The sequence below is a fragment of the Dryas octopetala genome, chromosome 9 (genome assembly GCF_963921425.1).
Source record: "Dryas octopetala chromosome 9, drDryOcto1.1, whole genome shotgun sequence".
Classification (NCBI taxonomy): Eukaryota; Viridiplantae; Streptophyta; class Magnoliopsida; order Rosales; family Rosaceae; genus Dryas; species Dryas octopetala.
This window is the reverse complement of record NC_141374.1, coordinates 14,814,854-14,842,820: the sequence shown is the minus strand read 5'-3', so window position 1 is coordinate 14,842,820 and position 27,967 is coordinate 14,814,854. Positions and strand designations below refer to the sequence as shown.

The window sequence follows — 27,967 nt, the reverse complement described above, 5'->3', positions numbered from 1 at the left end:
TGGGTAGCGTCGGCAATGAGGAGGGGTGGGGTCGACTAGCGAAGGGGAAGGGTGGGGTGAGTTGCGCCGGTGGCGGGGAGGGGTGGCTGGCCAAAATTAGAGAAATGAGTTTTTTTTTTTTAATGTAGGGGCAAAATGGGCAAAAAATTATGGAATGATCAATTTAGTGGTTTTGAGTGGTTGAATAGCCCTACGAGATACACCGCACCACACGTTTCCAAAGCGACACCAAGTTGCTATTTATATTCCAAGCAGAGTCGTCGGCCAGACCTAGCCACCATAACAACGCGTAAAGCGAAGACCAAGAACTTCGAAGCTGCTCGTTTCGATCTTGATCGCTCTAAGCGTTCCTCATCGCTGCGCTCATATTCCAGTCTCTTATCAATCTGTGTTTCTCTTCCCGGTAAGGCCTTCCGATACCTGTGAATTTCTCACGGGTCTCACACAATCGAGGTCTAGGGTTTTGTGCGCGATCTGTCTGTGATATTGTAATTGAATGTTTGATACTCTGTATTGTCTGTATTCTTTGCTGATTGATTCTGGGATTGCAAGAAAAAAAGATTGAATTCTTTGATTTTGGGGTTAGGTTTGGCTAGGGTTTAAAAAACTTAATTAAAAAAAGTCAACGTAACTTGAAATTTTGATTTTGGGGGTTCAGGGTTTTGAAATTTGTTAGGATTGATTGTGGGGGTTTGTGTTTTGTTTATAATTCTTGAGTTTGATCATTGATTAAGAAGAGCTGTGGTTGTTAATCATATGGCGACAGGGCGAGTTGATGTTTTGAGAAGGGATTCTCATAAATACTCTAAAAGAGAATTCGAGTATCATAGGAAGGGGTTTTCTGGTGTTGATGTGAGTCGTGGTTGCGATGATGGTGTCAAACATAGGAATGGGTTTCCTTTCTCATCAGAAGGGCGCAAGTCACGAGGGTGGGAAGGGTTGCCAAATGCCTCTGAATCGTGGTTTAAGAACGGCAAAATCCCAAGTCGTGAAATTGAGGTTCAGTTACCTCCCCAGAAGAAGAGGAAGTATTCTCCTATTATATGGGACAAAGAAGAGAAGGAAGTGAGGATCTCATCAAAGAATAGAGTTGCTCCAGTTATTCCTCTGTCCTCTCCTCCTCCGGCTCTACCAAGATCATCTGGTGAGGTTCCGGATGCTGTTTCCAATGGGGGTGCTTCAAAGTCTCCAGTTTCAGAGATTCAGTCTCAGGGTGTTGAGGTTTCTGAAGTTAAACCATCCATGGCAGATGCGTTGGTGGGGAATTCTCAATTGGAAGCTCCAGCTGGTGTGTATACACCACTGCAGTCTGAGAAGCTTGGGGATGATGACCAGGCACAAAATAAGATGGATGACCAAGAGATTTTCCATGCACCGAACATCTCATTGTCGAGATGGGCATCTGAGAGTGATTCTCCAAGGGATATTTCTGATGACAGGTGCAGCTCGACTCCTGAAAGTGGGGAGATCCTAAGAGTAGCCTCAGTGGGGAGTAGGAGCAGAACTTCTAGCTCTGACGAAGAAGGGTTCTCTGTGAGGCCTGGCAATGGAGATAAATATTATGGAGAAGAGTTTCATGATGGTTATATGGAAGCTGATGAACATGGTGGGCATGCTGTCGTTCACCAGTTATACTCTGATTCAGAGGATGATGTTGATCTTTCACAAATTGAGGATTCTCCAGTGCCTAGGCAAGGAAGTATAAACATGCTTCAGGGTTGCAGAAGTGTGTTTGAGTATGAAAAACTCAACAAAATTAATGAAGGCACTTATGGTGTTGTCTATAGAGCCAAAGATAAAAAAACAGGGGAAATTGTAGCCTTAAAGAAGGTGAAGATGGATGTAGATAAGGGTGGTGATGGTTTCCCTATGACGGCACTGAGAGAAATAAACATTCTTTTGGCTTCTAATCACCCTTCCATTGTCGGTGTTAAGGAAGTTGTCGTGGACGATCTTGATGGTGTTTTTATGGTTATGGAGTATATGGAACATGACCTCAAGGGGCTAATGGAGTCGATGAAGCACCCATTTAGTATAAGCGAAGCTAAATTCTTGATGCTACAACTTTTGGGAGGTGTGAAGTATCTTCATGACAATTGGGTTCTTCACAGAGATCTGAAAACATCAAATCTTCTTTTGAGCAAGGATGGTGAGTTGAAAATATGTGACTTTGGGTTGTCACGCCAGTATGGGAGTCCACTGAAGCCATATACTCCTTTGGTTGTCACTTTGTGGTACAGGTGAGCTGCACTCCATTTAGTGTTTTAATGTTCAACCTAGTATTCTTGTTCCGTTAGTATTTTTTACATAAGAACTACACGTTTGTTGAGAAACTTGAAGTGATTTTGTAATGTTCTACTTTGCAGGGCACCTGAAATTCTATTAGGTACTAAACAGTACTCAACAGCAATTGACATGTGGTCAGTTGGATGCATAATGGCTGAATTGTTGGCCAAGGACGCACTTTTTAAAGGGAAAAGTGAAGTTGATCAGCTTGATAAGGTTAGTTTTGCCTCATATTACTTCAGATATTTAATTTTTAATTTTCCTTGCCCATTTCATGATGTGCATCTCTAAAATGTTTGCAGATTTTCAGAACTCTTGGCACACCAAATGAGACAGGTTGGCCTGGGTTAAGCAAATTGCCAGGCTTCAAAGCTAATTATGTTAAACAACCGTGAGTTTTCCCCCCTTTAATTTATTTACTACGACTGTAGGACTTTTGTTCTCCTTTTTACCAGCTATTATGAAATTATCATTGTAATAGTTTCTGAATCTGTTTCAGGTACAACCTTTTGCGCAAGAAATTTCCTGCCGCATCTTTCACAGGATCCCCAGTGCTCTCTGATTCGGGGTTTGATTTGTTGAGCAAACTCTTAACATATGACCCTGAGAAGGTAAATATTTATTATGTTGGGACTTCTAGTTTTGAATTTAGTTCCATTGTTTTTATTTTTTATTTTTACTTTTCGGCTCATGAGATTTATAAAGGTCTTCTTTTGGTTTTGCAGCGAATAACAGTGGACGCTGCTCTTAGCCATGGCTGGTTTCGTGAGTTCCCTCTACCCAGATTTGATTACAAGCCAACTCCCTCTTCCAGATAGGTACCTCAGCAGCAGGCAGCGTGAGAAAATCTTATAGCCCTTTAGAATAGCTACAGGAAGGGAGAGTCGTTAGGCACTGCTGGTTTATCCTGTGTATATATGTTATCAGGACCAACTCATTATAGGTGATGAAATTTGGTGTACATAATTGGAATTGTATTGTTTTCATTCTCATCTTCTTTATGCGTTTAATTTGAAACCCTCTGTTTCCTCTTTATTCATGTTTATACTTTGTTTGCAAGTGATTTCGTGCCTTAAAAGAAAGGGAGGATGCATTATTGGCATTTCACACTTGGGGCAGGAAGTTTTACAATTGTAAGTTACTTTACTGCACATGATAGTTTTGAGGTGTATTCAATGTATTGTCGGTTCATGTAATGAGGTGGATCCAGTCTTTAATGTTTTGTTAGTTCATGCTGCTCAACCTCCATTTCTAATTTGTGCTGCTATGTTAAGTCATTGTCTTGTTTATACGCCGTGCTAGAAATATTCAATTAACTAAGTCGAAAGATCTTGTTTAACTTCTCTTCAATTTCATGGTCAAAAGAATCATATTAGTTTATTAGCCAAATGCAAGTCTGATTCTAGACCGCTTCCAATAAATAAAGAATAAGACAGGCTTATCTAGTTTATGAATATGTAATTAATGTATTTGACCAGCTGTAGAGGATTTGTTTTTTGACCATTCGAATCCTCCCAATATGAAGTTTGATTCTGTGTGTATTTCCTCACTAGTGCATGGATGCACTATATGTCTAATGTATTATGATACTTTTACAAAATAGTGCTGGTCAATTTCACTTGATTTTTCCTGTCTTTATGGTGTTGTTTTTTCTAGGTGTTCAAGTTCTAATAATACATGCAGTGAAATTCAGTTGTTTTTTTTTTCAGTTCCCCCTTGGGTTTGATTGCTTGTGCATTCTGTGGTTGCTTTTTGTTTCTGAATACCAGTGGCTGCATTGTGAATCTGAATGTATATTATGCTTTTCTGTGTCGTTGATTATTTTTCGTCTTTTCTTCCCTTTCATTTCCTTTTAATTTTTATTTTTGACCTCTTTCTTCCAATGTTCATTCTTGAGGTAGGAATTACCTTGATATGGCAACAAAGAGTTTTGCTTGCCTGCAGATAGACCACTTGGCTGGTAAGGTTGATGGTTTTTGTAATTTTGTTTACTAATTTGTAAATCTAATGGCATATTCCATTTTACTTTTTCAGAGTATTTATAATTTTATAATATTTGTTAGGTATCAGATATGGGTAAGGTATCAATTTGGATATTGTAAGAGCATTCGGGTTTGTCCTCTCTTCAACCTCTTGTAATCCCATAACTTTACCTACATGATTGTTGGATATCACAGCATGTCTCGTTGTGTGATCTTGCGAATGGTTAAAATGTGCATACAGTTTGCCCATTTTCCCCCAGAAAAAAAACTTGTTTTATCTGATTTCTGAAAAGAGAATGCTCGGGTAAAAAATCATAGTGAAAGCTGAAATTGATTCAGGAAAAAAGAAAAGAAAAGAGAGAGATCTGTGATGTAAATCAAGATGTTTTGTGCGCTGTTCATTTCTACCTTTCAATTTTGAAGCCCTCTAGTCAAAAGTTGTATGGGTTGAATCAGACTAACCAGTGCATTATGGATGAGTCTGTATTTTTTTAGTTTTCGCTGTATGAGCTTAATGTTGTATGTTAGTTGTGTAAAATCTGCATGCCAGGCCGCTTCATAGCCAGCATGAACAGCCATGATTTCAAGTTCTTAGATGTGAGGAGGTGGTAAAGACCTCAGATATTACAAAGGTTTCTATCAAGAGAGACCTAGAATCACGTAATGTTGCTTTTTAAAGTGGTGTTTCTTATATTCAGAGGATTCGACATCCAATTTGATTATTCATGTTATCTTTTTCGTCAACTCCTTTGATGCAGGATGCGTATTTAGCCTTTATGCTACAAATTTTGAAAGGAAATCCTCTGTAATTCTCTGCATGTGTGAAGTCACATGAAGATTTTATGGAAGGAAATATGAAAATTCCCCGAATTCCTCATTCCAACAGCTTGGTAGTAAACATCTTGACATACATTTATGTTATCTGTATTTAATATTTAGTAATGATAAAGCATCAGTAACTTGTAGTGTGTCCCAACACTACAATCTTCAAGACCAATATTTAGTCTTGAATATTTGATCAATGAAAATATTTGATTGTGGTTCTTCAATGTTCTCTGGCTTTTTATGCCCCTACTCTTCCCGTTCTCCTTTCCAGTTTTTAGTGGTTGCCGTGATTAAAGCAAAGTGTTTAAGTTGTCCTTCTTGTCCTTGTTGCCCCTGACTACGACAAGCACATTATGTTTTAGAGCATAATGTCAGATCATAATGAACAATGCTTGCCAAGAGCATCTCTCTTTACAAGTTAATCGAGTAGGGATGTTCATATAGTAGGGACCAAAAATAAATGAAATGAGCACTAGTCAAATTGTGATTGTGAAGAATGGTTTCGTACATGTAAGCTGTGTTGGATTTCATGAGCTACTTGGTGTAGTTTTGGCCATGGCCAACACTTCCCATCGTTGCAAAATGAAAAAGAGAACGAATCCTTATGGCCAAAATGACAATTTCATCTGTACATGGTCCTCTTTAACAAGATCTGGACCTTAATGGTTTTAGTAGATATTTGAGCAGATAAGAATGTTTTCTAATGCGGACAGAAATGGAGGATTTATGGATGGGAGTGAGTGTTTGACGCTTGACAATGTGCATATCCAACACGCATAAGAGATGGCCAAAAACAGAAAAACTCTTCATTGAATGCTGAACTCATAGCCTGCAGACAACATGTGGGTAAATGTGTGTTTGATATCATTGATCTGAAGCAAATGAAAACCCCAGGCTTAACCAAAAAGAGAAAAGAAAAAAGAAAACCCCAGTTATGAACGCTATTACAGGTGTATTGCACGTGTTACTCCTGCCCCTAAAATACAGCAGAAGTCGTGAGGTACCCTTAAACCCAATGAGTGTGTCTAAATCATTTAGTGGTGAACGTTATTGTCTTCCCAAGCACAAAGAGAACCAGTGAGAGCTCCACAAAGAAGATAGTATTGATGAGTGCTCGATCAACCGTCCATCCGTATATGGTAGCCCCACCAGGGTTGGACTGCATGTACGTCACTGAAAAAGGCAGGAAACCAACCTTGTAAAACTCAAATCATCCACAAAAGCTAACAATATCAATGCATCATGTATGTGAGTAATCAGAGCATTCCAGTCATATTTGTGCAGATTGGTTGGCCAAGCTCAGCCTTTATCATCATGTGCGTCTCTAAGCAGCCCTAAACCCTAAACCCCATGAAGCTCGGCCTTATTTGCATTGTTATGTGAGGATAAACCATCCTTTATCAAATACAATGTGGGAACTCCCAAAACATATACATAAACCGAAAAACTCAACAATCAGACATTGTTACTATTTGGTTGTTCTTGTTTTGAACATGAGAAGAAGTCCTAGTCAGCAGGATATTGACTATAGGGGTTGCCCATCTGTAAGCTTCTGCTTTGGTTTTGTTGATTGCATAAACCACTCCAACAGGGAACTCAAATTTAGATAAAACAAAATTGATTTATAACTATTTAATAATGAGAATGGAATCAACTTAAAGTCATCGTTCTCTCTCGGTTTCTTTCTGCAATGAGATACCTCTCAATTGCATTAATGCAGGAAGTAGTTAGTGGACATACCAAAAGCTTGTCTTTTGTGATACAAGGACATGTATGAAGCTAATTGTGTATTTGTAGGCACTGGCACATAATCAACGGACTCTAGATCACTTTCTGAGTAGCTTATGGGTATTGAACCAGCTGGATAAGCAGTCTCCACGCTCCCATTATCAATTCCCAGTTCAGAAGCATCATTTGAGCTGCATGTGACCAAAGCATGCCATCTGCTAGTCACTGATGCAAGACCTTGAGCTCTATGTGAAATCTTTGCAGCTGCTTGCAGGCATATAATTATGCCAACTAGCTCAACAATAGAGGAGACCTGCCATAGTCATGATCAAGTAATATAAGTTTAGCTTGAGAATGTTTGAATTGACATGAGACAAGTTTATATGGCCAACAACTAGTTTCTTTATGATTCATGTGAACCATGTTTGAAGAATATTGTTCTGAACTTACAGCAAAATCTCCTCCATTGATGAGATTGATGATTTTGCGGTTACCTGTTGTCTGCAGTAGAGCCACAAACTGGCTAGCTGTGACAACTAAAAGTTCGAGAAGAAGATAGATTCGGAACCTGTGGCTAATCTTGGATAGATAATGTGTTAGACGAATGTGCTCCTCAATATATGCAGAAACATCCAAATCCCTTTCTAAAAGCTTCCCATAGTTCTCAAAGTGTATCACTTGCAAATTGCACACCAAATTGAACAAAGCACTGCCTGATAGGAAAATTATATTTGAATACGTCCATGATACAAGCAAAGCAAATAATACAGCAACAGATTTCCACCATGAATCTTGAGGAATATAAAAAACACGAGTGACTTCACGAGCAGTCTTCAGAAGGAAGCAGGGTAATACCCACACTGCCAGCAAGCGGAAGAAATCCTGAGGAAGTGGGATACACAACATTATGATCCCCTGCTGTATATCTATAATACACAATGGAAACAAGATATTCCCAATAATCAATTTGTGTGAGACAACCAAAAGAATAGACAAATTTTCCTACCAAAGTGATTCATAGCACATCAAGAGAGATGTCAATTCAATTTGTGACAATTCAATTTGTGCCAACTTAGGAATCTTGAAGAATTCTTAAATTGTTTAAGAGCTAAAACTCCACCCAAGTGCAAGATATACAGTTAAAAGGAGAAAAAGACAGTAAATTCTAGTAAAAGTATGTGTTAACTTTAGTTTTAGGTTCTGTTTTCAGCTAAATTCCTAAGCAACTAAACAAACAATCCCCCAATTATATAAGTGTATTAAGGGAAAATTGATTTTTAAATCACATAACTATCCTATACATACAGTATAACCATTTTGTAGCAACACATACTGTTCTTTGTTTTCCCTCCTCCCCTCACTATACCAAATTTGTATTTAGCACCCAACAATACAATAACTTATGCAGCAACAGAACATTCACAAACATAAAACAGAAAAGAAAGAAATTGGTAAGGCAGTTCTGGGTATGGTCAAACTCACCTTGATCTTTTGTATATATTCATCACGGAACTGAACCATGTGACCATGATGCCTATCCACAAACAAGAACCTCCTTACACCATACTTGCGGAGGTTGTAAGAAATGCAGAGAAGAGAAATGGCAGCTGCTACAGATTCAGAAACCAGAATCTCAAGCTCGAAACTTTTGATCTGATACTTTGCACAATTGGGGCAATAAGTGATTTCAATAAGTAGCACTGGAAGTGCTACACCTACAAGAAGGAAAGCCAGCCATGAGAGGCTGAAGCTCAAAAGAGAGTACTGGCAGAAGCCAAAGAGCCTGAGAAAGGCTTCAAGTAGATAGAGTGAGTGGTTGAGTTGGGCATCATCTTGTGGGTGTGTTTGTGTTTGTAATGTGTCGATCAGTGGGGTTTGGGTTGTTTGTGAGTCAGGGACTGCCATAGAGTGAAGGAAAAGTGAGCAACAAACAGTTTCAATGGTGGGTCTGGTTCTATTGCATGAGTTCTGATGTTGGAGTGAATTTGAAGTGGAGGGTTCGGTTCAAATGAGAAGGAGAAATGGAATCTGAATTGGGTTTGTTTTATAATTTCGATGTAAGCATGTAAAAGAGGTTAAAGAGTGTTGAGGTTAAAGACTCTTCCATAATGGGGCATGAACATGGAAGTGTTGAAGTTGCTTTTTGTAGTTACAAGTCAAAGAAAGTCCACAAACAGCAAGACAATGAAGTTAATGTGGGACCCATCTCATGTGAGAGATGCCCATTGAGGCATGCCTCATGCAAGATTTAGCCGTGTTGAGGTTGCCTTTTGTAGCTGCAAGTCACAGAAAGTAGACAAATCAGTGCATCAAAAAATTCTTTAGGCCACTTTACTGATTATGGTAATGGAGATTGGAGACTAGATTTTTTTTATTTTCAACATGGTTTCCAAATATTATGGGACCTCCAAGGGTCAAGGAGCTTCACCAAATTCATATTTCTCCCAAGTTCCTAACCAAGCGTCTCTTTCTCTCACATTAGTTTGTTTTATTAGTATTTTATAGCTTTAAAGGAAATTTAAGTGTATTTTAATGAATGGCCTTCTTAGCCATTTAATTTTCGAGAATTTATAAGATACTTCTATTTTGATGAAAACAATCTAATATTAGTATTTTCTTCTTTATTTGAACTTGGGACTTATAATAAGGAAAACCATATTGTTAACTCAACAATAAATTAGTTATATCATTTTTTTATGTATGACATATAAATTTGTACACGTTAAATCTTTTTGTATTTGTTTACATATCAGTATATCACACCGCCATACTTAAAATTTTGTAATCTGTTACACCTTTTTTTTTTCTTAATCTATTTATATATCACGAACTCAACCAGAAATGCTTCTGAAGGTAGTTGGGAAATGACAATCGACTTGGACTGCATCAATCCACGGACGCTACAAATTGACAGAAACCTGTCGGTCAAATTTAGCATTTGGAGATCAAACCAATTAAGCCACCTTTTCCAGAAAGAGCTACAACTATCTCATCTTTTGGGATCGAATGGCTAAGAATGCATCTTTATAAATCCGTTAAAATTTTGATTTAGTTTAGTTTACAAACCAGCATACAATTTTTTATGTGATACGTCCCACAAAGCTTTTTTAGCCAACTACAATATCTTACCACAACTTTTCATTTCATATCATTTTGTAATCAAATTATACAACTCTGTATGCCTTTAAGAACATTCGATTTCAGTGGGTTAATATAACTTCGAGTGGTTGACTAGTTGGACCGAAGAATCATCAACCAACCTAACGGTCTGTGGAGTTGGGACTTCAAGTCTTAAGCTAATTATTAGCGTGGCCAGAAAGAGAAAGAGGTTCTTTGGTATAGTGTATGTATGATATACAAACAAATCTAATAATAGAGAATCTAGATTTTAGTAGTGAAAATGTAAACTTGTTTATGTTTAAGAATTAAAAGTGTGAGTGGCCAAATAAAAATTAAAAGTGTGACTTTATAACATGTGATGGCTGTATGCAATGATAGAGTTTTCCGAAAGAGAAACACCTTGGAAAGCAAAACAAGACTTGTGTGCATCCTATGCATCGAGTCGGACTTTCACAAAAGTGGTAGTGAGACCCAATTTTTTCAATCAGCTCCATTGTATTATGTCATATCAAGAGATGAATAGCTTGTCTATTCAAACAGAAACAACAGCTAGAGATGGGAGAAAAGAAAGACCTACAAAAAGAGTCTTCAATTATGAATTTCAAAGTATTTCACAGAATAATGTTTGGATATACAATTGCACCAACATGCATATAAAGTTATTTATAAGGCTTACATGCTCGAACTCTGATCAGCAACTCACCAACTGTGACTTCCAAGATCTCATACATGCTGAAGAGCATGAATAAGTTGTTCTGTCTAATTGAATGCCGGTCTCTAGTTCAAGTCCTGGATGGCCCGGAAATACTCAGCAAGCTCTCTTCCTTTGAATAATAAATCATAATTTAGATAAACCACTTGATAGAGAAAGATTAACCAGCTCCCTCCTCAAGATCTTTCCTGCTGCAGATTTTGGAATAGAATTGATAAATGCTACACGTCGAATCTTCTTGTAGGGTGCAACCTGCAATGCGAAATACACCAACTCTCAGTGTCAAGGCCTATAAAATACAACTTTTTAGTTTTGTGGGAGCAGGAAGAAATTTGCTATTCAAATATGCAGTGGAACCATAGATGCATCATAATGTGAATCATTCTCTTTTGTCATATATATGATGCTATGTAAAGACACCTATTGAATGACATGTGAAACATTGTAAAAAACATCAAACATCAATTTCTCATTTCTGTGCACCATAAGGCATATATATGAGAGAATATGATGTAGCGCGTGACCAATAAATTGCAGGCTATGAAGACAACTGGTATATGCATCTTAATTATGGAAATAATGAAATTAGATAATTTCACAAGTATTCAGGAGCGTACTTGTTTTGCGACAAAGTCCATAACTAGAGCCTCAGTGATATTGCTTTCAGGCTTTCTAACCACATAGGCCATGGGAATCTGCCCTGCTTCTTCATCCAGATACCTGCTTCCGAAACACAAATGGGCAGAAATAAGAACTAGTAAAGACCTTTGGGGAAAATAAAACATGAAAACTACTGTAAATTCTTTTGGAAAATGGTGCTTCTCATCTTTTCTTTTTTCAATGATTTGGTAAGTTCTTAAACTTTTTGTTTTTAATAACAACTTAATTTTAAACTCCAAGAAATAGCATTTCAAAAGAAGCAAATAAGAGATTACAGTCAGCAATTGCTAGATTAATGCCATAAAGCATGAAAAGAAACTAGCTCCTCCACAAGCAAAGAATGTCATAGTACTAGATATACATACGGAATCACAGCAGCATCAGCAATGTCAGGATGGGATTGAAGTATATTTTCCAACTCAGCTGGGGGTACCTGCAGTTTGTTCCAGACATAGAGAGACAAACAATAACACATTACTCAAATCATCAAATGAACTGACCAAATGGCATTTACAACCATCATTTGTTATGAGTAAACCCTCAAAGGGTCTCACTTTCAATCACCTGATATGCCTTGTACTTTATCAACTCCTTCAACCTGTCAACAATGTAAAGGAACCCCTCATCGTCAAAATAGCAAAGATCACCAGTCTTCAACCACCCATCTGAGTCCAAGGTCTCAGCAGTTGCCTTGTCATCTCCTACATAACCTGCATGCACACATTAAAATGGTCTATAAAAGGTCACTTAGATTCAAAATTACATTGTCTCACTCGCACTAACAAAATGTAATGAAATGTAATGGTGCCAGTGTGCCACGACTTAGAACTTGCATTACAAGACCGACTTATAAAGAAATGGTGCTCAAGAGTTCATAAACTGGCTCAAACATTTTCGTTGTGGGAAATTTGGGACATGATAAATGTCTCATTACCTTTCATAACCATAGGACCTCGCAACCACAGCTCACCCTTAAGGCCGGGAGGCAATGCCTCTCCGGTTGCAGGGTCAACAATCTTGGCTTCCATGGTTTCGGCTAGGCGGCCCACAGTAGCATGCCGCTTTGACTCTTCAGGCTCTATCATCCTGGTAGCTCCTCCTCCAGTCTCAGTCAAACCATATCCCTAAACAACATTAACATTCAAACGTTTAACAATTAGCAAGAGTTTATGACTTTATGTGACATCACAATGCCGTTAAGAAGTTGCATTATTGTACCAAAACCTATAAATTACAAGTTGCCTATTATATAGATATACCCAAGACTAAGAATCTATGACTCCAGAAAGTCATCAAAAGTATAAATAAATTAGGGGAGCATATAAATTATGCGATTAACGAAGTCATCAATGTTGTGTACTTGAGATGTTTCATGCCACAAAAGCAACCCATGTTATCTTAATTGGTCATTGACTCAATCATGGATTCAAAAATGAAAAGTCAGCGTAAATTATTCCCAAATATTGAAAAGTCTTATGTCTAACTTCAGCCAATCAAATACTTAAATCAAACCTCCAGTGGTATCAACTTTCTATTCATATGCTTCCCACCACAAAAGCAACCCACATTGTTTAGTCATGAATAGAAAATTTAAAATAATGAATCTGATCCGACAAACAAATAATTTAATTTTTCTGACCTGCACAATTTCCACATTGGGAAATTTCTCGCCGAATCTTTGAGCGAGCTCCTTGCTGAGCGGCGCGCCGCCGCAGCCGAGAACCTGAAGCGAGCTGAGGTCGTATTTCTTCGCGAGCTCGGACTTGGACAGAGCCACGATCACCGGCGGCGACACCGGCATGTACGTTACCCTGTACTTCTCCACCGCCCTCAACATCGCTTCAAAATCGAACCTCTCCATCAACACCATGGTCTCTCCCATGGACACGGATCTAATCACCATGAAGAACCCGAACACGTGGAACAGCGGCAGCGTGAACATCGACACCTCCTGGACCACGGGTTGGGTTGGGTCGGGTTCGCGCCGCAGCTGGTGGAACCCGGCTATCAGGGCGATGAAGTTGCGGTGAGTCAAAATCACGCCTTTGACTCGCCCGGTCGTGCCGGACGAGTATAGAATGGCGGCGGAGTCATTCTGGCTCACCTCGACTCGGGTTTCGGGTCGGGTTTGTGAGCCGGGCCTGTCGAGCATGGAGACGAAGTCGGGGGAGTCGAGGAGGATAATGCTGAATTCCCCCTTGGGGAGCTTGTGAGCGGTGGCTGACGTGGCGAATGCTACGACGGGTCGGGCGAGTCGGACCTGGTGGGCGATCTCGGATTCGGAACCGACTGGGTTGGCGGGCGAGACGACGACGCCTAAGGCCATGAGCGAAAAATAGAGCACCGGGACGTGGAGAGAATTGGGGGAGAGAATGAAGGCCACGTGGCCTTTGGAGAGAGCGGGGAGGAGGGAGTGGAGGGAGAGAGTGAGGGAGTGGATTTGGCGGAGGAATTGGTCGTACGACAGTTGGCGACCGGAGGTGGCGTCGATGAGAACCGTGGTGATGGGCGCGGTTGTAGAGGATTGGAGGAGGTTGAGGGTGTAGTGAGTGATCGAGAGGGGTTGCGAGAGAGGAGGGAGTAGGACCGGAGGTCGGAGAGTGTGGAAGGTCTTGGTTTGTGGGCAGTAACCGCTCTTTGGATCGATCCAACGGTTGGGATTGATCGCTTCTTCCGCCATGGTGATCGAAAATGGTCGGAGCTGAAGCTAGCTTCACAGGCTTACTTAGACGACGTCGTTGTTTAGAAGATGGGAGCTAGTGACGTATTTGACTTAGTTCCTTGTTTATGATGAAGGTGGGTTGAGTTTTTGGGAGTCGTATAAGAAATTAAGAATGGAGAGGGAAACGTGGGTTTAATGCGAATGAATGTCAGAATCAATTTTCTTTCTTGTTTGGTTTTTGGGCAATAAACATGTGGATGGCATGAGAGGAAGCGTTTAATTACCATGCCAGATTTGCCAGGTATGGTGGGTGGACATGGACATACAAATATAGTCATATACAATCTTATCTTCACATTTGGAAACTATCATTTTTTATACTCCAAAAAACTAGCAAATTAATTTTTCTATATTACATGGCTTCTTGTTTTTTATATGAAAGTTTAGTAGCATAAGCTGCATAACTTACTCCTCATTTGGTTGTGTGGCTTCTTGTCCTCATATCAAATCGATTGTCTTACGTATTATCATTGTATATAAATATTTTCTTAAAAAACTGGTCGCATGTACAAAGCATAATTGTATACAATATATCCATACAAGTTTGTCTATAGTATGGTCCATGGACACAAATCTACTGGAGTATTATAAAAACAATGAATTCCTTAAGCGAAGGATTTCAAGTTTCTGTTTTTTTTTTTTTTTTTTCATTCCACACCCTTATTCTTTACACACCATTTACTTAATGCTGTAGCAGAAGATGAAGATGGCTATATATATATACACTCTATATAGGGAATGGACATGGTGACCTTGCTTCTGTTGATATGCGCACAGGTGCATGGTGTTTTATCAGCAAATACATTTTATTTGAGTATGCTGCTTCTTAAATGAGAGAAAAAAATAAATAAATACTGTGAGCATGGCAAAAAGAAGCCTCTTCTTACGAGTACTTGCTTGCAGTGGAAACAAAAATGTCTCTCTCTCTCTCTCTTGTTTTTGTTTTTTTAATAATCTGTAGAAGCAGAAGTTGTCCATTCTGTAGCAGATTGAATGTTACATGAAGAGTATATTGTGGCTCCTATTGAAACAGAGGATGAAGAGCATATTCTTCTGAACTACATATTTGGAAAGGAAATCCTCTGTAATTCTCTGCATGTGTGAAGTGAAGTCACATGAAGATTTTATGGTAGGAATTAGGAAATATGAAAATTCCATGATTCCTCATTCCAACAGCATGGTAGTGAACATCGATCTAGATATATATATATATATATACATATGTATTAATTATATCTGTATTAATATTCAGTAAGAAAAAGAAAAAGAAATGAACCATGAGTCAAATTGTAATTGTAAAGAATGGTTTCTTATATGTAATTAGCTATTTAGCTGGGTTGGATTTGATTAAAAAATTGAGCTAAGTAGCATTTGCCCTATACTAAAATTAAAGAGAAAATTACAATAAAGACTCTGTAATTGTACCAACAAATGCCTTTTTTTTTTTTTTTTTTTTTTTTAAAGAAGGGATAGTCCAACTTGAAACTTCCTCCAACAATAGGAAAAGAAATGCTACTAGACCCATACTAACGCATAATATTTTTTTTTGGATTGTTATAAGAATTAAAAATGAAAAAGTCAAATTACACTTTTGGTCTCTATATTTTAACGAAATGTTCACTTTGGTTCATATTCTTTCATTGGCAATTTTAGAGTTAGTACTTTCAATACAATATCAATTAGGTTCAAATCGTCAATTTCGAATAATTTCTTTATAGAAATTCGACGTAACATCACATGTGAAGACATACAAATGGATAAAGTTGTCTTAAAAGCAACTCACATGCGAACTTGATGCCGATTGTTAAATATAAGTTGATGATTGGACCAAATTATGATCGTATATGAAGTACATGACTAAAATTGATAAAATTATTTCATGATAAAATTAAGGTTTGTTTAAGGGAATTAGAAATTTATTTAAATTTTTTTTAACTAATTTAGACATTTGGTTGTGGTTATAGAGCTTAGTTGTGTGGAAATGAATTTTAGAAAATGAAAATTCAAGAATTTGACGATTATTATTTTTTTCAGAATTAAATTATAAGAGTAGGATTTTTAATAATTTTTTTGAAAGCAATTTGACTATTTTGAGATTATAGGAAATTAGTACTCATCAATACGAGTCCGTAAAATTTTTTCGGTGAATTATTTGGAGTTTAGAGCTATTTTTGGTGAATTTCTGAAGTTGGAGAAAATAGAAAATATGAAATTTCGATAAATTTCGGTAAATTTTGCCGAAGTTTCAAAAATTTCGACGAAATCTTTTCAAAAAATTATTAAACATGTGTTTCGATTTCGACACCCTAAAAAAACGAAATTTTCGGCGAAATTTCAAAATTTAATTCCTTGACTAACGCATAATATTTTTTTTGGATTGTTATAAGAATTAAAAATGAAAAAGTCAAATTACATTTTTGGTCTCCATATTTTAATGAAATGTTCACTTTGGTTCATATTCTTTCATTGACAATTTTAGAGTTAGTACTTTCAATACAATATCAATTAGGTTCAAATCGTTAATCTCGAATAATTTTTTACAGAAATTCAACGTAACATCACATGTGAAGACATACAAATAGATAAAGTTGTCTTAAAAGCAACTCACATGGGAACTTGATGCCGATTGTTAAACATAGATTGATGATTGGACCAAATTATGATCGTATTTGAAGTACACGACTAAAATTGATAAAATTATTTCATGAAAATAAAAGGACAAAAAGTATCATTCGGCAAAAAAAAGAAAAAGAACTAAAACTAGCAACATGCTAATGATGGAGTAAATAAAAAGAAAAGGTAAAACATAGGGCACAAATAGAATTACCTAAAAACAAGGGCACCAATCACATTTTCTCATAGCTCATAGCCTCATGAGGTAATAACATTTGGGGGCTAGGGTTTAACAGTTTCTTTTTGGTGAAGAGGGTTTAAGGTTTGTCTCTCCTCAATCTCTGCGACCTTCACCCACCAAACTTGTCTGTGTGAAAGCAGCGAGTAAAACATGCCTCGTACGACCACACTGGAGTGCCCAGGTTGCCCTCCACTTCGAGCTCTAACCTTCGACGAGCTTGGTCTCATAAAAGGTATCTTATCCTGTCCTTCTTCTTAACCTATCAAAATCAGCTTGCTAATTTATTTGCTTTAATCTAAAGCCCACAATTTTTGTTTCGTTGTTAATAGTCATTGAAGCTCGGAGTAAGGAAAAAGGGAAGCCTCAGATAGTTGAGAAGTGGGGCAGCCCGGAGGCCTCTAAAGCCGTGCTCGCTGCCTCTTTCGATGACCGAAAATCTGACCCAGTATGTGTTGCTTAGTGTGTGTTGGTTTGTTGAAATACTAATGTGCTTTAGTTTCGATTGGGTGTGAGCTGCTTTGTGTTTTCTGAGTTGAAAGTGTAAAAGGATTTCACTCTTATGAATTTGTATGAATGATTATTATTATTTTTTTTCTTTTTGCAATGTTGCAGTTATTAGCTGTAGCACGAAAAAATGGCACGGTGAGTACATCTTTGGACTATGAATATTTCGAAGCAATTTTTGGTTTTTGGTTTCTGCCTGTTAGTTACGGGCTCACTTAGGGGTCGATAACGATTATGCGCCTTGCATGTGTTGCAGATTGAAGTTCTTAACCCTCTTAATGGGGATCTCCGGTTCGCAATCTCTGATGTCAGTGATAGTGGTGGTGTTCGACCTCCAGATGATGCTGTTGTTGGGTTGCATTTGTTTGCCAAACAGAATTCAGAATTGGCTTCTAGGTAATATGCCTTTGGTGCTTTCATGGTTTCTTTTATCGATATCAATGAGAAACCGAACAGTCCCCATTTTCTTATTAGCCAGCTAATTTGAATTGTTGCGATTTCTAATAAAAGTTTGACCATTGAATCATCCTATGATACATGGGCTTAGGTATGGTGGGGGACTGGGGGTGTTCACAAATTTAGGTTCACTCGTTTTTTAATTTATTTTTCACCAATTTCGAATGTAATTGCAGCACACTTGCTCAAATTTATAGCATGTACTTTCAAAATGCAATGATTTGTGGAATGCATACCATACATGCACAATATATTCATACTTCGCATGTTTCATATATTTATTTTCTGTTTTAAGTTCAATTTTCTTGCATGTGTATGAATGCAGACGAGTATCCCCAGTATACCAAATTTTATAGGCTTAAATCTTTGAAAGGTGTCTCAAGTTCACCTATTTTCTGCAGAAGTCTCTACATGTTTGGTTTGATTCCCATCAGTGGCATAGTTCCTTCCGTGTGTACAGTTACTTATCTATCTTAAATTATTGTCTTTGTTAGGTCTTGCACTTTGCTTGCATGTACAACAAAAGGAAATGCAAGTATAAGATCGTTTGAAGTGACTAAATCGCCTGGTGATTTTGCCTCTACTGGGTCATCAAGAACATGGAATGTGTGTCCTGATGGTACTATCTTATGCTCTAAAGTAGATGGAAGTGAAAACTATGCTTTATTTGGAGGGTGAGTTGTCATGCTGAGTAACATACGGTGAAACTGTAAAAGCTTCAAAATATATTTTCTCTTCATTAAAAAAAGAGTATCTTCACAAGCTTGTGACTTTATCTTTTTCAAACTCAGGCAGCGTGTTGAAATGAATGTTTGGGATCTTGACAACTGTACCAAGATTTGGACAGCAAAACCTGTGAGCATTTATCTTCCCTCATTACATCTTGAACAAAATTTGATATATATTTTTTCTTTTGCAAGCAGTATGACCTACACTTATTCTGATAATTTAAACCCTGAGCAGCCTCCTAAAGACAGCCTTGGTATTTTTAAACCAACTTGGTTCACATCTGCCACATTCTTGAGTAAAGATGATCATCGCAAATTTGTGGCTGGCACCAACGGCCATGAGGTAATAATTGCTTACAGTTGGATTGATTATTTTTCTTTTGTTTTCAGTTGGATTGATAATCATATGTCCTTAGAGAGACTACTTGTGGAAAGTACCCTTTCCTTGTGCACTTTGATTGAATGCTGCTTATTGCTTATGGTTTTGGTAGTTTAAACTTACAGATGATGTAATAAGAGGGCAAGCAGTTATTCTGAATTTTAATGGTTATCAAAAATTTGATTTATTATATGATGGTAAACCTCTGGACAAATTAGGGATGTAATATTGATTTTATTGGAAACTGGTTATGACCGGGAGCACTTGAAGTTCTATCATGTTTATTCTTCTTTTATTAGTCAATTTCTTGAGTGCCTACTTCCGTAGATGCTTATTGGAAAAGGGTTTTCTTTGACACCTTATGACTTATTTTATTCTACAGGTTCGTCTCTATGACATTTCGGCTCAGCGAAGACCTGTCATATCATTTGATTTCCGGGAAACTTCTATTAAAGCTGTAGCAGAAGATCAAGATGGCTATACAATCTATATAGGGAATGGATCTGGTGACCTTGCTTCTGTTGATATGCGCACAGGTGCATGAAGTTTTATTAGCACATACATTTTATTTGAGTACGTTGCTTTGTAAAAAAAGAATAAAAAAAAGAATCTGTGAACATCGCAGGCAAAAAGAAGTTGGTGCTTTGCTCTAAAGTGCTCCAAACATTTTTTAGCTTATAAGGGGTGGGGTGGGGATCTAAATGGATTTTGGGACTTTACTTACGGTTAGAAATAGTATAAATTGGGTAAACTTGGTATGTATGACAAAAAATCAGAGTGGGTACATGATACTTTCTCTATTGACTGAGCTTGGGATTTAATATTCTTGCCTGAAGTTGAGTTCACTATGCTTAGGCTGGCCTTGTTTTCCCAAGAACATATCCTGACATGAGGCTCAATTATACTTACTATATCAATTCTTGTCAAATTTGTAACACACCAACTTTTATCAAGACTATGAGTAGAACTTGTAGGAATTCTGTACCATCAACTAAAAATTAAGAACAATTTTATTACAATAGGAAAACAGTTGGTTGAGGTATGGATTTGGACACTATCAGAAATTTAGAAGTAACTCAAGCCATTTGTGGAGCTTACTTATTGAAGAAAAAGCCATCTGTTGAGCTTGATACTTGTTACCTAAATTATGGAACTACGACTAGTGTTTCAAAACATGCATCTGGACTGCTTGTGCCAAAATGTATGCTAAGGAGATCCCTTTGCAAGTCCTGTTCATATTTGAGAGCATTATTTATACTTTGTATATAAATTTTAACATGTCTTGCATAGGATTCTTCATAACTATTAAAGTACTTGTGTGTTGTTCTGTGGAAACAGATAATGATAGACGATGCCTTGATTTTGTTTCTGTTAGTCTGGAACAGATCTTTTTGGACTATTTGTGTTACTTTCTTTCTTTATATTAATGCAGTGTTTTTGCAGGCAAATTGTTAGGATGCTTTATGGGGAAATGTTCAGCTAGTATAAGATCTATAGCAAGGCACCCAGAGCTTCCAGTGATAGGATCATGTGGTGAGTTTGGTTGTAGTTTCTATTTCTAAACTTGTCATTTCCTCCCTTTGTGGCATATTACTCTCTCTCTCTCTCTCTCTCTCTCTCTCTCTCTCTCTCTCTCTCTCTCTCTCTCTCTCTCTCTCTCTCTCTCTCTCTCTCTCTCTCTCTCTCTCTCTCTCTCTCTCTTTTCTCTTTGTGCGTGCACACATGCATTTTCCAGAGAAGTTTACAATTACGTTTGGAACCAAAGTTATCTGCATATATCCCTGATGTTAAGTGCTTCTTTCCTCCTAGGATTGGATGGCTATCTGCGCCTCTGGCATGTAAAGACGCGGCAACCGCTCTCTGCAGTATGTTCTTGGGCTTTATTGTTTTCATGAATTATAAAATTTCTTGGGGAAAATAAGAGTTCTATCTAATTGATTACAACTCATAACATTGTCTTCTCCTGTTGAATTTTCTTATTTATAAATTCAATGGAAACTACATGTCTGGAGAGTAGTGTGTGTGTGTTCCATGTTTTCCTGCATGCCAGAATCATGGGTATTTTTTCTATATTACAGAGCTCCACAACTGATTTTGGAATGCGGATTAGTAGCAACAGTGATGTATACTGCATCTTTGTCATTCTTTTAAATTAATTGTTCTTGTTCAATGGTGTAGGTTTTTTTGGGGCAGCATCTGACAAACTTTCTTTTTGATTCCAATTTTGCTGATGAAGGTTAGTTTTCGTATTTCAGTTGGTGTGGTTGTATTTTCAAGCCCAAGTCATGGTATTGGTAAATTAAACCTGTTATTGTTCCTAGTCGGCTGTTCCATTTTTCTGATAAGTTATAGCTGCATGTTTTCCCTTTTTTCAATGTGTAGGAGCAGAAGGTCCCCATTCTGCAGCAGATCAACTGCTGCATGAAGAGCATATTGTGGCTGAGAATCCTATTGAAGACGAGTATGAAACACTACCTGTGAAAAGGAAGAAACCTAAAGAAAAGAAAGGAAGCAAGAAGGAAACTAAAGTAGAAAGTGGAAACAACGAAGCTCCTGAAGAAAATGGAGTCAAGAAGTTGAAATCCAAGAAAAGCAGCAAAAGGTTAAAACATGAAGATCTAGATGACAAATCATGATTCATCGGGGGCAAACAACAGATAATTTGCTCATATGATAAACAAGCAGAGGGCCAGTGTCAGGCATGCTTTGTGTTCTAAAAGGGCATGATGAGGAAGCAAGGATCAAAGGCAATTGCTGCCTGAAAAAGTTTTGGACAAAACATACGCAATATTGTAAATTTATTCTCTTTTCCTATTAAGGAAATTGGTAGCTTTGTTATTTAATCAGATTGGAGTTGAACTTAAAATGCAATTAAATTTTGTATGAGATTTTGTTTTTGTTAAGATTGTTGTGTTTAAATTATTTGGGGTCAGTGGCCAAAAAAAAAAAAAAAATTATTTGGGGTCATCCTCATGCATTCAGTTAGGGGCATCTTCTATGGAGATTAAACTGACTTTTGGATTCAGAAGATTATGTTATACTCCAACCAAATGGAAAAGCAAATAACAAACTGAATCTTGCCCCTTCCAGGTCATTAATAAAGTAAGTTGTGAAAAGAGCCTAGGTGGGGAAAGCAACGCAGTTCATATAACATTCATTAAAAGAAGATATTATGGCCAAAGGAACCAAAAAAAAGATATATACGGGCACTTAGGGTATGGTACGCTGTAGCTTACAAAGGGAATAACATGACCTTCACATGTATTACTTAAAGCTTGAAATGGTTTCACCTCTTCTACTCAATCCCACTTTTAAATGACTGAAAAAACAAGTTCTTGACATAAATGGAACAACAGATGACAGAACAAGTTTCACTGAACAGCTGATATGAAAAGCAAATCGTATCATATGAGTCTTACACAAGATCAGCACAATTTTATGCAAAAATCACAACAAAAACAATGAAACAGCAAGGGAATGAAAGAAGCAGCATGTTACTGGGATGCAGCTTCATCCTTCTTCTGGGGCAAGTACCTATCACAAGGCAAGCATATAAGCATAAATTTTTCAACATTGTGTTTTAGTCAATGCAGTACTTATTAAGGGTTAATTAATGTTTAGGCTCAACCATTATTGATACAAAAAGGTCAGAACAAATAAAAACCCACTGAAAGGAAGTTATGAAACTAAATTTTTTTTTTGGTCAGGGCCATATATAAAGGTGTTCACCACTAGGGGGGCAATAATAATATCACTGGTTACGCCAATTATGTTAAGAGAAAAAAAATGTCAAAGAAAGACTGTTGAGTTTAATATGTTATTTTTAGTTTTTTCTTTTTATTTTTTATAAATTAATAATGAAACCAGTCAGTTACTTACCCCTGACCCCTTGCCCAGCGAGAGAGTTGATAGAGCTGGACAGTCTCATTTGAGACATGGCATGCCAAAAGTAGATAGTTGCGAGGCTGTACCATCCATGCAAATCTCATAAACAGTGCTGAATAAATGCACATTGCTGCAGAACCAAATTCAAAGTGAGATTATAATCTTGCCATATAATATATATGAAGATAATTTACATCCTTCAAAACCAGTCATTTTGGACCTGCTGTCATGTTGCCAGAAATCATTTCTGGAGGTTTCTGCATATCCGCCAATCCCTGATAAATCAACCCATTACGACCAGAATTAGTAACACAGCTTGAAACACGATTTGAATTCAAATCCATTCTTATCTACTGGAACTCATGGTAGTGAAAGCATACAGCAGCAACGAATCCCCAGTTTGCAACAGGTCCCCAAAAGTGAGTTGTTTTTGGACCAACTGGACTGTTCAAGAATGCTCGGAATGAAGCCATATGTGAAACTTGCTGCTTAAAATATCTCTATAAAGTCATAAGAAAACAACAAAAAAGAGTAAGAAACAGTGCCAGGGGCACGTATGGGTAAAATCTGAACCTAACTGCTATATTCTATTGGTCCATTATGTAACCCAGAAAAGAAAAATGCTCCAGCACTGTATCCCACCCAATGTTACTGTATTGTTAGAAGTCAATCTGCCAAACCTACTTAGAAAGCTTTGAGTCAGCAACAAAACAACCATTCCTTTAAACCCACTTTAGATGATTTAATGCACTTATCCTGTTCTTGTCCTTTAAATCGCTTTAAATGATCAAACTTACTCCTGAAACTCAGCTAAGACATGCTTTCACTATTAATCTCAAAAGATTTCTATGATTGATATTAATTACCCTTGATGGCGATAATAAGCCATAATTTAAAAAAATGCTCACTAAGAATACATAGTAATTTTTTGATATACCCTTGAATAAAGATCATAATTATTCAAGATAGCCAAGATCATAATTTTTTGACCTACGCAATCTTTTTTTTTTTTTGTTTTTTTACTTTTTATATGACAGGAAACACATATGAACAATATCACTATGCCAAGCAAATCAATAGAAATTTTAGCATTACTTGTGAAAGCAACTGTGAAATGAAAAAAAGAAAGAAGATAAATTTATCAATAATGCTTCATAAAATAGTCATTACAAATTATAAAAAAGCTCAAATAGCCCATTAAAAACAAAAACAAAAAACCCAATTTCTGTGTGCGTCTAAGAGTCATATTGTAGTGATTTGGTCACTCAAACGTTAGGGGTTCGTAAAATTAAAAACTGAACTAATCTCTTAAAAAGGGAAAGTCTTTGATAATAAATTTGTTAAAACTCAGACGGCGTTCCAAACCCTAACCCCAATTCCAAAACGTCCACAACAAGCATCATAATGGTGATTACGAAGATGATGATGATGTATGTGAGCTAGGTATGTATGAGAAATATACCTTATCCGAGAAATGGGGAGAGTAATTGGGGACGATCGGCGATTGAATTACAGACAAAGACTCCCGGGAAGCTAACAGAGTCCAAGCAGGTGATTCGATCGCAGAAGAGTTGAGAATAAATTAAATCGTAGTTTTATCACCCAAAAATTTTCTGCCACGCGCCAAGTTAAGAATTTTTAACCCGTGAAATGTAAGACTGTTCTGTCCCCAGTAGTATTGGAGCATCTAGGTTCTTAAACATGTGGTCGAACACATGAGAGTCTAGCTCTCAGCCGCCAGATTTCCACGCAGCACCGTGGTCAATAATATTAAGAGATAATTAGATTTAAATTTTTTAGAAAAATAATATTTAGATAGAGACCAAATGTGTTTTAATTTTTTTTAAATTAATAATAATATATAAAAAATATTTTTTAATTTATAATAAATTCTTTTTAATTTATAAGAAATTTTTTTTTTAATTCATAATAAAGTCATTCACTGATTTGAAGGGTATTTTCCCTTATTTGAAGGGTATTTTTTCTTATTTGAAAAGTATTTCCCCTCCTAGGGTGTAGAGTAGGCTTTGTAGAAGCTGCATGTTAGGTTTTAACTATGAGATTTTGGGCGGAGCTCAAAATCTTGAATTTAAAACTTAACATAAAGCTGTCAAAGAAGAAAAATAAAATGACTTAATTAAAAACCCTAAATCACTACCGGTTTTAGTCTAAGAAAGGCTCATAAAATGGACTGTACTCTAAGTTTCTCTAATATTAATATGTTATTCTTTAAAAGCAATTATCAACATCACTTAAAATAATTAGGGATATATTTCACATTAGAAAATTCTCTTAATAGTTAATACCATTACTGTCATTATTTTTTATTATACTATGAATAATTTTAAAGAAGTGACACACCATAGTAATTTTTTTTAATAAATTATTCTAAAGTCTATTTTACAACCTTAATGATAAACAAACCTACCTAAAAAGTTAAAATGATGAATATATCCACTTTGTACAAATAAAGCCCACGTTATGTTTTATTTCGTATTTTTGGTACTGAGCGTTTGGTGTGTTTTTTTTTAATGAGAAAGTTGACACTGTCACACAATGATAATTTATAGGATGTTTTAACAATTTAAATAACTACTATCGCACAATAATAGTGATTGTCACTGTCTGACAGTGACAATTTCAAAGCGTATAGTGGCATTTTGCTGAGCGCTAGATGAGTTATATCGAGTGCTCGGCTCATTAAAGTAGACTAGCCAGTCATTGTGTTTGCAGGTGAACCGCGCAATTAGGATATTTTTTCGTTTTGAACTTAAAAAAACCCTTTTTTTTTTGGGCCACTGCACAACATAGTATTTAAATATAAAATTAATGGCTAATTACATATGCCACTCCAAATTATGTCAAGTTTGATATTTTGCCTCCTATATTACAATTTTTCACACTCTTGTCTCCCAAATTATGCACATATGACGCTACATGGCCTTCTGCCTAATGCCATTTTCGGCTTCAATTGACATGATAATACTCTCAAATAGAAGGCTAAGTAGTACCAACGTGGTGTGGTGTCACGTGTGCATAATTGGAGGAGAAATTAAGTTTTAAATGGTTTTGGAGTGACGTATTTAACAAACGAAGTTTGGAAACCAAAGTGTTGAAAATTTTGATTTAAAAGACAAAAGTCAAATATGATATAATTTGGAGCGGTATCTACAATTAACCTAAAAATTAAAAACATCTATTTCTATTATACATAAGTGCGGATATTTTATTAAGCAATTGTAAATCAAAATTACATCGTGGGCTTATAACCTCTAAAGCGCAATTTGAGTCCACCAAGTACCAACCTCTAAAATTCTTTTTTTGGATTATCACCAACCTCTAAAGTTAGTGTTAGTGTACCCTCTCGAAAATTTAAAAAAAGTTAGCGTTAGTGTAATCAACCTTCAAAAGATTGGTTTGGCAAATGTGATGCACAAGTTCAATTGGGCATTGCATGGTGGAGCAAGAGCTAGCAGAGCATTTAGACATGATTGAATCCACTGGTTTAACCACACATAGAAATACCCTCTTAAAGCCTTTGCTAATCAAATATAGAGGGAATTGAATACGTGTGCTTAATTTGCTATATTGTTTTGTGTTGTACTCTTTCTCTTTTTCTGTGTGTGCTGGGATAACTAAGAAGGTTGAATAAGAAGAATAACACTAGATTGCATGTAATTTCACAAAATTTTTAGGAAGAAATTAACGAAATGAGGTGATGTGATTGGTATCAAACAAAAATGAAATGATGAGATTGCGCCACACAAACGTCCAACCAAAATAGGCAAACGTTTTCTTATTTTCCAAATACCTAAAGAATAAGACAACTTTGTAGTTACATCACAAACAATGAAAATGATTGATTACCTTGACTTTACTTGACTTTCAACATCAGTTTGATATCACAAATCTAAGAATTTGGGATTTTATGGCAAATATTATCCATTATGAGATATGACGATAAGTTTTAGATCGAAAGTGAAAGTATGTAAAAATATTGGCCAGCAAAAAAATAAAGTGAAAGTAAAAACAAGAAGCTATGTAAGTATAGAAGTTAAATCCATAAACAATGTAAAACCTACAAAATTAATGAGCTAAACTAACTTATAAAAATGTAAATACTTTATGTGTTAATGTCTTATTATGTGACTTTAGTATGGGATGAGTTTTTTTTTTTTTTTCCCTCTCTCCGATGGAGATAGATCTGATCTGATGGATAAGGGGATTAGTGCATTTGTTTTGTGTGGTGCCAATGTCCTCGTTTGATAATTTTGGTTTTGATTGGAAGCTTGTGTTTGACCAAAAAAAAAAGTGGACAGTGAAAAATAATTTGGTTTGAATAATACCATGATCTTAAATTTGTATCTCAATTTCAAATAATGTATCATCAAACATATATGTATTTTATTTGTTAATGAATCTAAATACAATATTGCCACAAAGATTTAAATTTGGAATAACAATGTTTGATTAGTCATCCATGAAAAATGTGGAAAGGGGTCCCCCCACAAAATAATGAGATTAATAAAAGAGATAATTAGACTTAAGTTTTTTAGAAAAATATTTTTTAGATGGAAACCAGAGCTGTTTTAAAATTAGGAAATTAGAATTAAATACCAAATCCCAATAACTTTTTGGTATAGCATGAAGACTATATAATATTTCAATTGAACTACCAAATTTCTTTGGCAAAAAAAAAAAAGAACTACCAAATTTAAATGTAGTTTTTTAAATTATGTCACAAATATGTTAGCCTCTTTGATTTGAACCTTTTTCATTTGACATTTTTGTCCTTTGGCCCACTTATGATGGATGTTAGTTAAAATTTATAAGGTTTTAACAAAATTGCCTTTGAGACTTTTATATTATCTTGAAAATTTGCTAATGTAGTCTCAACTTTACATTTAGTTGTGACTGTACGACACTCACAACTTCAAATTTAGTTGTGACTGAACGACAGTCACATCTAAGTTGTGAGACAGTCACAGTTAAGTTGTGACTTAATTGAAATTTTTTAAAAAAAATTATACTACAATATAGTATAAATAGAGATAAAAATAATACTTTTACTCAAAATAATACATAGTATAGTAGTGTGAGTTGTCTCTTTCAATTTACCAAGACAG

General features: G+C 36.4%; 5 protein-coding genes across 6 annotated transcripts; 2 read left to right on the top strand and 3 right to left on the bottom strand.

The window, feature by feature from the left end:
* The first annotated feature begins 284 nt into the window (after positions 1-284).
* On the top strand, positions 285-3,321 carry LOC147274592 (cyclin-dependent kinase G-2-like). The gene is given in 6 exon segments (XM_086228430.1): positions 285-2,240; positions 2,367-2,502; positions 2,589-2,677; positions 2,786-2,897; positions 3,012-3,091; positions 3,093-3,321. Coding segments are annotated over 6 exon segments (1,950 nt in total). The 5' UTR covers positions 285-756; the 3' UTR covers positions 3,142-3,321.
* A 658-nt stretch (positions 3,322-3,979) lies between these two features.
* Positions 3,980-10,398, bottom strand: LOC147274591 (uncharacterized). The gene is made up of 5 exons (XM_086228432.1): positions 10,341-10,398; positions 8,304-9,097; positions 7,272-7,703; positions 6,834-7,134; positions 3,980-6,266 (listed from the first exon to the last, which is right to left on the bottom strand). Exons 2-5 carry the CDS (start codon positions 8,724-8,726, stop codon positions 6,124-6,126), a joined length of 1,299 nt encoding a protein of 432 aa, XP_086084558.1. The 5' UTR covers positions 8,727-9,097; positions 10,341-10,398; the 3' UTR covers positions 3,980-6,123.
* Positions 10,399-10,497: 99 nt separating this feature from the next.
* Positions 10,498-14,367, bottom strand: LOC147274590 (AMP-dependent synthetase and ligase family protein). Its single transcript, XM_086228431.1, has 6 exons — positions 12,953-14,367; positions 12,248-12,437; positions 11,878-12,023; positions 11,679-11,746; positions 11,271-11,373; positions 10,498-10,905 (listed from the first exon to the last, which is right to left on the bottom strand). Exons 1-6 carry the CDS (start codon positions 13,991-13,993, stop codon positions 10,780-10,782), a joined length of 1,674 nt encoding a protein of 557 aa, XP_086084557.1. The 5' UTR covers positions 13,994-14,367; the 3' UTR covers positions 10,498-10,779.
* Positions 14,368-16,942: 2,575 nt separating this feature from the next.
* LOC147274589 (Transducin/WD40 repeat-like superfamily protein) lies at positions 16,943-21,853 on the top strand. Of its 2 annotated transcripts, none has more exons than XM_086257654.1 (12): positions 16,943-17,121; positions 17,219-17,334; positions 17,502-17,531; positions 17,650-17,789; positions 18,344-18,523; positions 18,641-18,704; positions 18,813-18,920; positions 19,339-19,492; positions 20,400-20,489; positions 20,766-20,821; positions 21,135-21,192; positions 21,345-21,853. In XM_086257654.1, exons 1-12 carry the CDS (start codon positions 17,040-17,042, stop codon positions 21,590-21,592), a joined length of 1,326 nt encoding a protein of 441 aa, XP_086113780.1. In that variant the 5' UTR covers positions 16,943-17,039; the 3' UTR covers positions 21,593-21,853. The 2 variants fall into 2 exon arrangements, with proteins under 2 accessions (XP_086113780.1, XP_086113779.1); XM_086257653.1 differs by having other exon boundaries at positions 21,339-21,853.
* Positions 21,854-22,196: 343 nt separating this feature from the next.
* Positions 22,197-24,503, bottom strand: LOC147274588 (mitochondrial pyruvate carrier 1). The gene is made up of 5 exons (XM_086257655.1): positions 24,304-24,503; positions 23,222-23,341; positions 23,062-23,116; positions 22,836-22,971; positions 22,197-22,490 (listed from the first exon to the last, which is right to left on the bottom strand). Exons 2-5 carry the CDS (start codon positions 23,312-23,314, stop codon positions 22,451-22,453), a joined length of 324 nt encoding a protein of 107 aa, XP_086113781.1. The 5' UTR covers positions 23,315-23,341; positions 24,304-24,503; the 3' UTR covers positions 22,197-22,450.
* Positions 24,504-27,967: the final 3,464 nt, after the last annotated feature.

Excerpts from the sequence above, each read along its gene's own strand:
- LOC147274591 (XM_086228432.1), bottom strand. The coding sequence starts at position 8,726 with ATGGCAGTCCCTGACTCACAAACAACCCAAACCCCACTGATCGACACA. Across the intron at positions 7,135-7,271 it reads TCAATGGAGGAGATTTTGCT|GTCTCCTCTATTGTTGAGCT; the intron begins GTAAGTTCAGAA and ends TGACTATGGCAG. Across the intron at positions 6,267-6,833 it reads TCACAAAAGACAAGCTTTTG|TGACGTACATGCAGTCCAAC; the intron begins GTATGTCCACTA and ends TGCCTTTTTCAG.
- LOC147274590 (XM_086228431.1), bottom strand. The coding sequence starts at position 13,993 with ATGGCGGAAGAAGCGATCAATCCCAACCGTTGGATCGATCCAAAGAGC. Across the intron at positions 12,024-12,247 it reads AGGTCCTATGGTTATGAAAG|GTTATGTAGGAGATGACAAG; the intron begins GTAATGAGACAT and ends GTGTGCATGCAG. Across the intron at positions 11,374-11,678 it reads GCTGATGCTGCTGTGATTCC|GTATCTGGATGAAGAAGCAG; the intron begins GTATGTATATCT and ends TTTCGGAAGCAG.
- LOC147274589 (XM_086257653.1), top strand. The coding sequence starts at position 17,040 with ATGCCTCGTACGACCACACTGGAGTGCCCAGGTTGCCCTCCACTTCGA. Across the intron at positions 17,122-17,218 it reads CGAGCTTGGTCTCATAAAAG|TCATTGAAGCTCGGAGTAAG; the intron begins GTATCTTATCCT and ends CGTTGTTAATAG. Across the intron at positions 20,822-21,134 it reads CGCGGCAACCGCTCTCTGCA|GTTTTTTTGGGGCAGCATCT; the intron begins GTATGTTCTTGG and ends TCAATGGTGTAG.
- LOC147274588 (XM_086257655.1), bottom strand. The coding sequence starts at position 23,314 with ATGGCTTCATTCCGAGCATTCTTGAACAGTCCAGTTGGTCCAAAAACA. Across the intron at positions 23,117-23,221 it reads ACTGGGGATTCGTTGCTGCT|GGATTGGCGGATATGCAGAA; the intron begins GTATGCTTTCAC and ends TTGATTTATCAG. Across the intron at positions 22,972-23,061 it reads TTCTGGCAACATGACAGCAG|CAATGTGCATTTATTCAGCA; the intron begins GTCCAAAATGAC and ends TTGGTTCTGCAG.